The sequence below is a fragment of the Morus notabilis genome, unplaced genomic scaffold, assembly GCF_000414095.1.
Source record: "Morus notabilis unplaced genomic scaffold, ASM41409v2 Scaffold579, whole genome shotgun sequence".
Taxonomy (NCBI): Eukaryota; Viridiplantae; Streptophyta; class Magnoliopsida; order Rosales; family Moraceae; genus Morus; species Morus notabilis.
The window spans coordinates 181,776-193,676 of NW_010360734.1; the positions used below are offsets into that span (position 1 = coordinate 181,776).

Sequence of the window (11,901 nt, forward strand, 5' to 3'; positions counted from 1 at the left end):
ATTTTTTTCCCATAAACTTTTAGAATTCTTTATGGTGAAACCCTAAAAAGTGTTATACTGATGGAGCACTATTTTTTACCGTTATATTATTTTTTTTACAGTTAAATCTATAATAATAATAATTTTGTGAAGCGCGTTGTAAAAATTTAACCGTTAAAAGTAAAAAAATTAATCCAACAACTAAAGAAGAAGTGCTCCACCGCCCTAATGAATCCGTAACTTTTAGACCTTCCAACTGTTCTTTGAAAAGAGACAGATGGGCAAATTAGTATTTTTAAGGCGAGTGATGAGTGAGGACTAGCCAACGGCTAACTCGCGAATGTATTGTTTCACTCCAGCCGTTCAAGGGACCCCAATCTTCCCGCGAAACTCAAAACCGAAATCTAACAATTCGACGAACAGAAAGGAAGTAATCTTTCTTCTGCAAAAGTGCAAACACATTAGCCACGTTCAATCAACACACGCCAAGATCATAAGAAATGGCCAAGAACAAGACCCTTTTATAGTCTTCGAGCTCCTTCGCCTTTGCTCCAATCTCAACTCCATTGACTACGCTTCCAAGATTTTCCAACGCATTCAAACCCCAAACGTCTTCCTCTACACTGCTCTCATTGATGGGTTTGTGCTGCATGGTTCTTACTTCGATGCGATTCTCCTGTATTGTCGTATGATCGATGATTCGATCGTCCCCGATAACTACGCTGTCGTTTCCGCTCTGAAAGCTTGTGGGTTTCAGTTGGCTCTGAAATTAGGGAGGGAGATCCATGGGCAGGTCATGAAACTTGGGTTGTGTTCGAATAGATCGGTGAAGATGAAGCTCATGGAGCTTTACGGGAAGTGTGGGGAATTGGAAGATGCACGACGGGTGTTCGACGAAATGCCTGAACGGGATTTTGTTGCGTCAACGGTTATGATGACATCTTATTTGCACCACGGGTTTGTCAGGGAGGCGAGTGCTGTTTTCAAACAGGTTCGGAGAAAGGACACGGTTTGTTGGACGGCGATGATCGATGGGTTGGTCAAGAACGGGGAAATGAATTGGGCTCTGGAGGTTTTCAGGGAGATGCAGATGGAGAATGTGAAGCCTAATGAAGCTACCATTGTTTGCGTTTTGTCTGCTTGTTCGCATTTGGGAGCTTTGGAACTTGGACGGTGGGTTCATTCATACATGGGAAAGTATGAAATCAAGCTCAATCATATCGTGGGTGGCGCATTGATCAACATGTATGCGAGATGTGGTGACATCGATAAGGTGAAGAAAGTGTTTGATGAAATGAACGAGAGGGATATCAGTACATATAACTCTATTATTGCAGGGCTTGGTATGCATGGGAAGAGCATTGAAGCCATTGAGATGTTCAGGGCAATGCTAAACAATGGTTTCAGACCGAATAGCATTACTTTTGTTGGGGTTTTGAATGCTTGTAGTCATAGAGGATTGGTGGAGTTGGGTTTTGAGATGTTCCATTCCATGGTTAAGGATTACAAGATTGAACCGCGAGTGGAGCACTATGGATGCATGGTTGATCTTTTGGGTCGAGTGGGTCGGCTCAAAGAGGCATTTTCTTTCATCTCAAGAATGAAAACAACTCCGGACCATATCATGTTGGGTGCTTTGCTAAGTGCTTGTAAAATCCACGGGAACCTTGAGCTAGGAGAGAAAATCGCAAAGACATTGTTGGGTTGTGATAAAGCGGATTCGGGAACCTACGTTCTATTATCAAATGTCTATGCTTCGTCAGGGAGATGGAAAGAGGCTGCAAAAGTGAGAGCAGAGATGAAGAAGGGTGGAATCCAAAAGGAACCAGGTTGTAGTTTGATTGAAGTGAATAATGAGATTCATGAGTTCCTTTTGGGAGACATCAGACACCCTCAGAAGGAAGAAATCTACAAGAAGTTAAAGGAGCTAGAGAAAAGGTTAAGATTAACGGAAGGATATTCGCCAAAAACAGATGTGTCATTGCATGATATCGAAGATCGGCAAAAGCAATGGGCTCTGTCGATACATAGCGAGAGGCTTGCAATATGCTATGGCCTAATCTCTACTCAACCGCACACCACTCTGAGGGTTGTGAAAAACTTGAGAGTCTGCAATGATTGCCACTCGATGATCAAGCTAATCGCTAAGGTTTCAAGGAGGAAAATCGTGGTCAGGGATCGAAATAGGTTCCACCATTTTGAGAACGGGATTTGTTCTTGTGGGGATTATTGGTGAAAAAGAGAACATGTTGTACCATTTTTATTTATGTTTAGTCGATATTAATTCTTAAGTTTTACTTTTAGTAGGAAAAGTTAAGTTGGCAGTGATGTTAATAGCATAGAGCAGCTGGAAAACTACTATGTCAAAAAATGGTGAAATAGGTGTTTAGAATTTGCGTACAACAAAAGATGGTTATTTAGAATCAAGATGCTCAAATTATCTTGATAAAGTTGCTTGTAGTGATATATGGGAAGAGTTATTGTAGAGAAACAGAGTAGTATGTCTCGATCAGCTTGGTCTTCAAGTATACGGTGTATTTGCCTTCTATTGAAGCCTTAATTTGGTACAATGATGGGAAAAAAAAAATTAAAAGAGAGAGAGAGAGAGAATACGTTTCTATACGCAATATAAATTTACTCTACTTACCCTTCCATGATCCATGATAAAATAAATTTTTGTTTTCTAACGTTGTCATTTTTTAAACATTTGTTTAGGAAAATTGATGCTTTTTAGACAAATTCACCTTTTAAAAAATCTGATTTTTCTATTCTCTTGCATCGTCGAAATATTGGAAAGAACCTTTCCTAAAAGAATAATGAAGCATGTTATATATGTATGTGAGTGGGATGAGTATTTGATCTTGCGGAGAAATAGTATTCTCATAACTTAAAACAATAAGGGCATTATTAACGTTGGACTCGCATAAGAACAACGTCTAAATTGCTTAAAAGTAACACAATAAACAATAGAAATAAAACCAAATAATTGCTTAAGTTCAAACCTTTTATTATTAGTTGGTTTGGATTTGCCCCAAATCCAATCCAACATCTTCCTTTCATGTGAAAACCTATAAATAAATCCTTGAAAAAGGAGGGGAAAATGTTGTGGAAATAATGAAAAGGTCCAATAATTCTCTCTTTTCTTTGCTTGTGATGCTAATGTCGGATTGACTAACAATGACAATGGATAGTGATTTGTTTTTATTAATCCTAAGAATATTACTAAAAGCTCTTATATGTTTTGCTATATCATTTGAAATGACCCTTATTTCTTAAAATCACAATCCACTCCAAGTAATTCACAACTTAATGAGATCAAAATAAATCTTTGACAGGTGTTTACCCACTTTTTTTTTATCCAGCTTGAATATGAATTCTAATTAAGATACAATGGCTGGTAGGTTTAACTAATTAGGCCATGTTTAAAGTTAAACGAGCCAAAGACAAAAAGCACATAACAAACAGGAATCTTATTTGGTAAGCCAACATAACGGTAAGTTAGGTTTTTTATCCGTCGGATATATATAAAATCACATAAAAATCAAAATGTACGCAAATCCAATAGTACATTAAGCGTACCAGAGAATCTCCCTAACAAATAACAATAGAACCAAAAACAAAATAAACCTTAAACACGTTGTAGGTGATTTGGGGGCCAGTATTGATCTTTCCTAAGAAGTAGTATTCTCATGAATTAAAGTATTAAACAAGAAGGCCGTTATTAATGTGATCACTATGCATGCATTTTTTTTTCAGGTTGACATGCAATTAGTTAGTAGCCTTCCTCATTACGTATCTTTTCATTTATTATTATTATAACAATTAACACGAGACGAGACAAGATCTCTCCATTATTCTACCCAAAAATTAAAAAATGAAAAATAAAAATCTCTCCATAAGGCTCTATAAAAACATGTCCGGAATTTGCAAATGAAAGCAAAAGCTGTTCAGCTGTAATACCCCGGTATCTTTTTCCTCTTACCATATAGTCCAAATTCAACGTCAACACAACAATATTATTGCCAGAAGTTGGCTCTCTCTACTACTACTCCCGCCAAATTATGCTGCCCTGCCTTGACCCCGTCGACCAGAATACTTCCCCAACAGAATCCCCGACCACATTTCCGTCCGAATCATGGACCCCGCCCTCCCCGACGGAGCGCAGGCTCCGGGGAGGTCCATGACCAGACCCGAGAAGCTCGCGGTGGCCCGGAAGCTGGCGGATCTTGGTGTCAACGTCATCGAGGTGGGGTTTCCGACGATGTCCAAGAACGACTTGGAGACGTCGAAGCTGATCGCGAGGGAGGTCGGCAACGCCGTCGACGAGCTCGGGTTCGTCCCCGCGATAGGCGCGTTGGCGCGGCGCGAAGTCTGAAGGGACGTGGACGCCGCTTGGGGGGCGGTGAGAGAAGCGAGGCGGCCGCGCTCGGCTGCAAGTGTTCACAGCCACGAGCGAGATTCTGATGAAGTACGAGGTGGAGAAGACGCCGGAGGAGGTTCTCAAGCTTGTTAAGGAGAGTGTGGCTTATGCTAAGAGCTTGGGGTGTGACGACATCGAGTTCGTGTGTGTAGATCGATGCTGGAAGATTATACGCAGTGTTTCTCTCTCTCTCTCTCTTTTCTGTATTAGAATTTTTTTTTTTTTTGGTTTGGCATAGAAATTATAAATAAAATTTTATTTTGATTCATGGCTTTCAAAAATGTCTTAAAATGAATCCTAGATCTATTAAATTGTTTGAAATTAATCCTTCTATCTATCAGATATTAAAATTTAGACAGAAAAAGCGCAAAAACCGTATGTGACTTTAGAAAGAATTAATTTTATTATCGACACCACTATAAAAAATGAAACTGTGCGTTTTGTCATTGAGATTTTAACAATCACATGCACGAAATGATTAATTTAGAACAACTTGATGGATCGATAACTTGTTTTACAACTTTAAAAAAGTAATGACCAAAATAGTATTCGACCTATTATTCGGGGATTAAAAATGAGTTTTTTTTTTTTTTTTGGTATTTCTGTACAAGACACCAAATAGTAAAGTAATTATTGCTTACTTCATGAAATTAACTATATAGAGTTTCATGCCCTCTATTTTTCTCTAGGTTTAGATATGCTATATATGTTTGGCACTTCTCCCAGAAATGAAGGAAAAATAATAGTGCATGCAGCGTTTTTTTTTTTTTTTTTTTTTTTTCAAAAACAGGCAACAAATTCACCATGCGGCATGTTCTGAATATTAACCCCCATGACAGAGAAAAAAAAAATCGCAAACTTTCTATTTTCTTTCGTCAAAAAGTTAACTAAAACTTTATATAACTGCTTTACGTACGTATAATTTATATCATGTCAAGTACAGGTCTAATAAGGAGTTTCTTTACCGAGTTTATGGGGAAGCAATTAAAGTAGGATCACTCTCACAAACACTGTTGGGCACAACTTTCCCAATGAAGTGGAGCAAATGATTTTAGACTTGAAAGCAAACGTTCAAGGAATACATGATGCTGTCGTTGCAGCGCATTGCCATAACGACCTTGGCCTTGCTAATGCCAATTCCTTAGCAGTATGCCATCGTATATATTCCTTCAACATTTATATTGTTATTTGCTGGTCCCAAAATTTTAAAAGGATTTCTATCTTTATGTATTTCATGATAACTGTTTTGTATAAATTCTTCCCCCCCAAAAAAAAAAAACAAAGCTGTACAGGCCGGTGCCAGACAAATTGAAGTCACGATCAATGGCCTTGGTGAAAGGGCAGGAAATGCTTCATTGGAGGAGGTACACGTGCGTGACACCTTTTTATTATTATTATTATTATACAAGAGTGAATTCACACACTTACATAACTCTTTTTTTTACCCTGTAATTACAAGCCTTCTAGTTCATAATAAAGACAATAGTCCCGTTCAATTCGTCGATTCGAATTTTGTTACAGTAAAAAGCTCCCATAAACAGTTACATCTAACTTTTTTGTTACAGTAAAAAGCTTTCATAAACACTTACATTTAACTTTTTTATTACAGTAAAAAGTTCTCATACAAAATCACATATCCACTTGAATTACAAACTTAAATCAGCGAAATGAACGGGTATATATATATATATATATATGTGAGTGTGTGTGTGTGTTTCCCATATTTCCTTTTGTAGTTTGTAATGGGTGTCAAATCTCGCGGCAACGACTTGCTAGGAGGACTATATACTGGAATCAACACCAAACAAATTGTGCCAACCAGCAAGATGGTATACTTTATAGTTATTTGCCTTTTTCATTATTGTTTTTTTATTTGATTCCCTTCAAAATAAGCTTTTTGCTCCTACTTGGATAATGTATTAGACTTTTGTATAGCTTTTTTTTTTTTTTTTTTTTTTGTGAGGCTTAAAATTTTTTTAGTTATTTATATATAGGTGGAAGACTGAAGAGTACAGCGGACTTTCTCTACAGCCGCATAAGGCCATTGTGGGAACAAATGTACTTTCCCATTGCAGTGAAATTCATCATCAGGTGCTTTAATTGATGTTTTCTTAATTAAATTAGTTAATGCAAACGTGGAATTCTTAACACCAAATGCCAAATTTACTTTTCCTTGCAGCGGAACTGCGCAAAATCAAATATTAGAACTCCCAAACCAGATCCTCCGTTCAAAGTTCCTTATTAAGCAACTTTCTAGATTTTGGGCGAAATGTATGAATTTCTGTTTTGTGGTTGGGTTTTGGACTAATAAATGATGAGTTTTGGACTGATAATTGGGGATGCAAAATTGCCTAGAAGCCATTTACGCAAATGCGGAGGCTTTACACTGATGGCAAATCACACCAACAACCTAGATACTCTAATTTCTCACTTTGCAATGTTGGATCGTAAAATATTGGGAAATTTCTATTTCAAACTCTACCTGATTCGCATGATCAACTCATCGTAAATTTGACAAACAATTCAGCAATCAGTTATTGGAGAATAACATCAAGAATAAGGACATAAAGTCCTCAAGCGCCATTGTGCTTTGAATGAATAAATAATGAAGAATAAAATTGGGAAGATTTTACTCGTTAACCTCTATTCTTACTCTTTTCTTTCGATATCATTTAGCTAAAAATTATTTTTTTTAGTAGAAAATTAATTAATTGACAAAAGATGACTCTAATCATTTCGTTAATGGTGTTTGTTGAAAAAAATCTTATAATAGCAGAGTATTATGTATTGATCAGCCTGGTGTTCTAGAATACCGTGTATTTGCCATCTTTTGAAGCTTAAATTTCTTGTAAGCTGTTTAATTTAGTTCGTTGAAGTAATTTTTTTAGGAGAATCCGTAGAATTAATTTTTTGCTAATCATCCGTGGAAGTAATTAGTTATAAGTAGCAAAAGCGTAGTAAAATTCAAGTACACTTCCTCTGGACAAAAGAAAAAAAAAAGTACTAACGTAATAATAATATTCAAGCCCTTTGGTTCAATGACTGTATTTTTCTTTTTTATTTTGATGTTTATTCTCATTTCAGGTTAACAAAAAAAAAAAAAAACATTGTATTTGAGGTCGTATCATATATTATATACCTTCAAATATCGAGTACACCCTCAATTATAATAAGAAAAAAAAAAGAATATTAGGAAAATAATATACAGTAGGAAAGATATTTGTCTTTTAACTCCTTTTTTTAATCATGAAATAACATTTGGCCAAAAAAAGAAAAAGAAAATACGGTTGTACGCTGTGTGAATTCACGATCCATGATATGAATGTTTTTCTACTAATAAAAAAAAAAGAGAAATTTGTGTGCGTGTTTAGAACCGTTTTTAAAAATAATTTTTACATATTTTAAAAAATAAAAAATAAAAATAAAATGACGTTTGTTTAACATATATTTTAAAAATGAAAGTAGTGAGAATAATTTTTCAAAAGAAATTAAAAAATAATTGAAAATTATTTTCACTTTTTATTTTTATTTTTAGTATTTATTAATAATATTATAATATATTAATTAATAAACACGATTTTATTTTTTTTATTATACTCAAAATAATCTATAATCAACCAAACTTAATTTTAAAATTAATCTCAAAATAATTCTCAAAAGAATTTTATTTTTATTTTTTATTAAAAATAAAATTATTTTAAAACTAATTCTAAACCCACTTACAATAAACTCATTTTTTGGTCTTAACATTTGTTGTTACCCAACATTTGGTTGGCAAAATATTTTGACAACAAACAAACCTCACCTGGTTGTTTAAACTCCCACGCGCCATTCCACAACGCTTTCCTTTTTCTCCCAAGCCCATCCGTTCACATCACTTTAAACCCTCCAAAAAGCCAAACAAAAACCACACCATTATCACTCCACCCATCCCAAAAGGCAAAGCATAAATACCATAATTGAAATCCGAAATTCCAATCCTCTTCCTATCATGGACGAGTAAGATATATATATATATATATATAACAAATCTTTATTTTTCTTTTTTCAAAAAATAAAAATCTGATTTTTCTTCTCTTCTCTCCAGATCTGAGGAGTACCCCAAGGACATGTACCAATCCGACAGCCAGAGGATGACGTCATCATCGTCGTCTTCGACGTCGACGACGAGCGTGCACGTGACGGCGCTGGACGGGCTGGTGAACGTGAACTCGCTGTTCACGATCGCGGTGTTCGTGGGGCTGTCGCTGACGACGCCGGGGCAGCAGAGCCTCGAGAACCGCGCCTGCGACGCCGGGATCGACGTGGCCAAGAAGCTTCTGGTCTTCGAGGTGGTGTCGTTCAGCTTTTTCCTCTTCTCGTCGCTGGTGGCGCAGGGGCTTAAGCTCGCCATTAACCTCCTCAACAGCAAGGACGTCGACGAGGCCTTCCGGGCCCACATCAACCTCAAGGTCCTCCGCCTCGGCATGCTCGGCTCCGCCGTCGGATCCGTCATGGGCTGCGTCTTCCTTATGCTGTCCATGGTCAACGTCATCGAGATCCGCTTGGGTATGCTCTCCTGCGGTAGCAAATCTGCTGTTCATGCGGTTGTTGCCTTGGTTGTTTTGGTATCTTCAGCTCTTTTGGTTTATATTTCCACAGCCATCTATGCCTTTCTTCACTAAGACATGTCAAATATCTCGTCTTACCAAAAAAAAAAAAAAAGGTTATTAAAGTTGTGTACATGTTCTGTCCCTCACTCATTTCAAAAATTTGTTTTTCCTGGTTTTTTTTTTTTTTTAATCTGCGGACAATCTTGACTTGGACAAATTTTTGGTTTTTTGCATTTCTAGAATATGATGAATATGAAATACTTTATAGTAATTCTGAGTTGATACTATTTGAGTACTTAATCAACAATTTTATGATGTTTTGAGTAGAGTTCGGGTATTGGTTTTCTGGGTTTTTAGCTTCTTTAATTTTGGTTAGTAATTATCGAAAAAAAAAAAAAAAAAAAAAAAAGAGACAATATGCTAGAATAATTTTTTAATAAAGTGAAATTAATAAAATAATTTTTTTCTATTTTTTATAAAGAAAAATATTTACTCATTTTTTATAAAATAAGATCATTTTACAAATAAAAATTTTTAAAAAATTATTTTCCTAATAAAATTTTTCAAAAGAGTTAGAGTAGAGTAGAGATATATATGACCAGCTAGAACACCGAGAAATGTGTATATGCCCAGTTGCTTTCCATACATAGCTTTATATATACACACACACACACACACACACGAGGAAGATTGAGGTGCCATTAGCCAATGGCATAGACGAGTCTAAAGATGGGCAGTTGATTGAGATGGTACAAGGAAATGTTGTCAATTTATTTTCCTCAATTTTATGCTGTCGGAAGCCTGACAAGTCCAAGCTTCAACTGCCTTGCAAAGAATATGGTTTCCAGCACAGCACGAGCTACTTGGCTGCTTCAGCTAAGGATTATTTTCCGTTTTTTGTTTTTGGTCCTTTTTTGTATGCTAAAATGTCCCACAATCAGTTTGATTGCTGAGATGGCCCCAGCTTTCGCGGCAACAATTCTTCCGCTTAATCAACTCGCGTTCTACTTGTGGACGATATTTATTTTTTATTTTTATTTTTTTATTTTTTATTTTATTTTTTTCGAAAGACTCTTCTCTAAAGATACGATGCTTATTTCCCTTCCGCCCATTTTCTAACACAAAACTAACTGGGAATAAGCTATTATAGCCCTCCATAAGGCACAAGACCTAGAAGCAAAGAAACAAGAAGTTTGCACGTTAATCCAAGAACCGACTCAACGGTTTTTAGATGGAAAAGCATGTGGTCCACTAGGCATGTTAATGGAAATGGTTTTCACTGGGTGCCGACATGCCAACGTCACTTAAAAAAACTGTCCTAATATAACCCAAATTTTATACCAATCGCCATAATATAAGGGTCCGTTTAGTTCATTAATTTGAGTTGAGAGGTGATTTTATGTGAGATTTTTTTATTATAACAAAATATTAAATGTGACTGTTTCTGAGAGCTTTTTACTATAGCAAAACTCTAATTCTAAACTCGAATTAATGAAATGAACGGGGCCTAAGTTTTGATAAGAATAAAGCTGCAAGTTTGAACTGGACTAAACAAACCTGCTCGAGATTCGTCATTGGTGGCTCAAGCCCAGCTTAAACCTAGGACCTGAGCTTGAAAACTTATTCCGGTCGAACATTCCCTTTTAAAAAATTATTGAGATACTTTATAAATTCCGGACCGGACCGACGTTCACCTCTTTTAGGGCTTGCCCGTTCCTGCCCGGAATTTCCATTCGGGCTGAACAGCCTGAACTTTCACATCTAGATAAGAGAGTGTTAATTAAAGCTCAAGAATGTTGTTCAGCTTCAGATTCATTAGTGTGGGATACTCAAGTCAATAAAACTAAGTCATGCGCAAAGAAAATCATCCTATGGAGTCAATTCTTATAAATATGTCGTGGTTGACAAGAGGTGTAAGTTTAGACCGTCCGACCTGATCGGCCCGAAAGGAAAATTTAGGCTGGGCCGACCCTAAAAGAAAGAAGTTCGGTCCAACCGGGCCCTAAGCCCAAAAAGTTTAGAGTTGATCCAGCCCCGTCCGTAATTTTATAAGGTATTTTTTTTAAAAAAATCTTTAAAAATATGATGTTTGAGCCAAGTCGGCCCGATCTTAAAGGAGAGAGGGTCGGCCCAGCCCGGCCCTAACCTAAAAAATTTAAGGTCGGGCCCAGGGCAACAGTGGTGGGCCTCGGACCGGTTCGTTTAGCCCGACCTAAACTTGTAGTTCTATGGTCTGGACATTAATAGTCTGTTTGGTATGATTGAAAACTGGAAAGAAGGAAAATATTTGAGGGATTTTAGGATGGGAATTGATAAATTGAGATGTTTAGTAGGAAGGAAGTTTGGATGGAAAGGAAATTTAGGTGGAAAGACTAAAGAGTGGGTCCCACTATATTTCTTCTTTCCACAAGTGGGCAGAAAATGGAATAAAAAATGGAGACAACTAATTAAAGTGAGCAAAGTTACTAAACTACCATTTTCTCCATCAACATCCAAGCAAAAAATTTAAGCGGCAAATGGTGATGCTAAATGGAGTTAATGCATGATACGTTGAATGTTAATGACAAATAGTAATGCTAAATTATTTTTATTGCTTTTTTAGGAACTAAAAAAGATATGGTTAATACTACTTGGATAAAATGGTAACTGTTCATGTTGTTTTATCATGAAGTACAATTTTACCCCTTGACATTCTTTTCACAAATATTATTCATGGGTATAAAAGTAATTTACGAGTAAGATTTTCTCTTTTCTTCCCAATTTAACTTCTAATACCAAATAAGTGAAGGTAAGCTCATTTTCTTTCCGTATTCTCGTACCAAACAACATAAAAGAAAATTAATTTCATTTCTATCATTGCTATTTTCCATCACTTCCATATTTCCTTTCTATCCTATTTTCTTTCCTTCT

General features: G+C 36.3%; 2 protein-coding genes and 1 pseudogene across 2 annotated transcripts; all 3 read left to right on the plus strand.

Moving 5' to 3' along the window:
• The first annotated feature begins 274 nt into the window (after positions 1-274).
• Positions 275-2,585, plus strand: LOC21390836 (putative pentatricopeptide repeat-containing protein At5g59200, chloroplastic). The gene has a single exon (XM_010097296.2). It carries the CDS (start codon positions 320-322, stop codon positions 2,213-2,215), a length of 1,896 nt encoding a protein of 631 aa, XP_010095598.1. The 5' UTR covers positions 275-319; the 3' UTR covers positions 2,216-2,585.
• A 1,481-nt stretch (positions 2,586-4,066) lies between these two features.
• On the plus strand, positions 4,067-6,644 carry LOC21390838 (annotated as a pseudogene).
• A 1,571-nt stretch (positions 6,645-8,215) lies between these two features.
• Positions 8,216-9,199, plus strand: LOC21390839. The gene is made up of 2 exons (XM_010097299.2): positions 8,216-8,398; positions 8,487-9,199. Exons 1-2 carry the CDS (start codon positions 8,391-8,393, stop codon positions 9,061-9,063), a joined length of 585 nt encoding a protein of 194 aa, XP_010095601.2. The 5' UTR covers positions 8,216-8,390; the 3' UTR covers positions 9,064-9,199.
• The last annotated feature ends 2,702 nt before the right edge of the window (positions 9,200-11,901 follow it).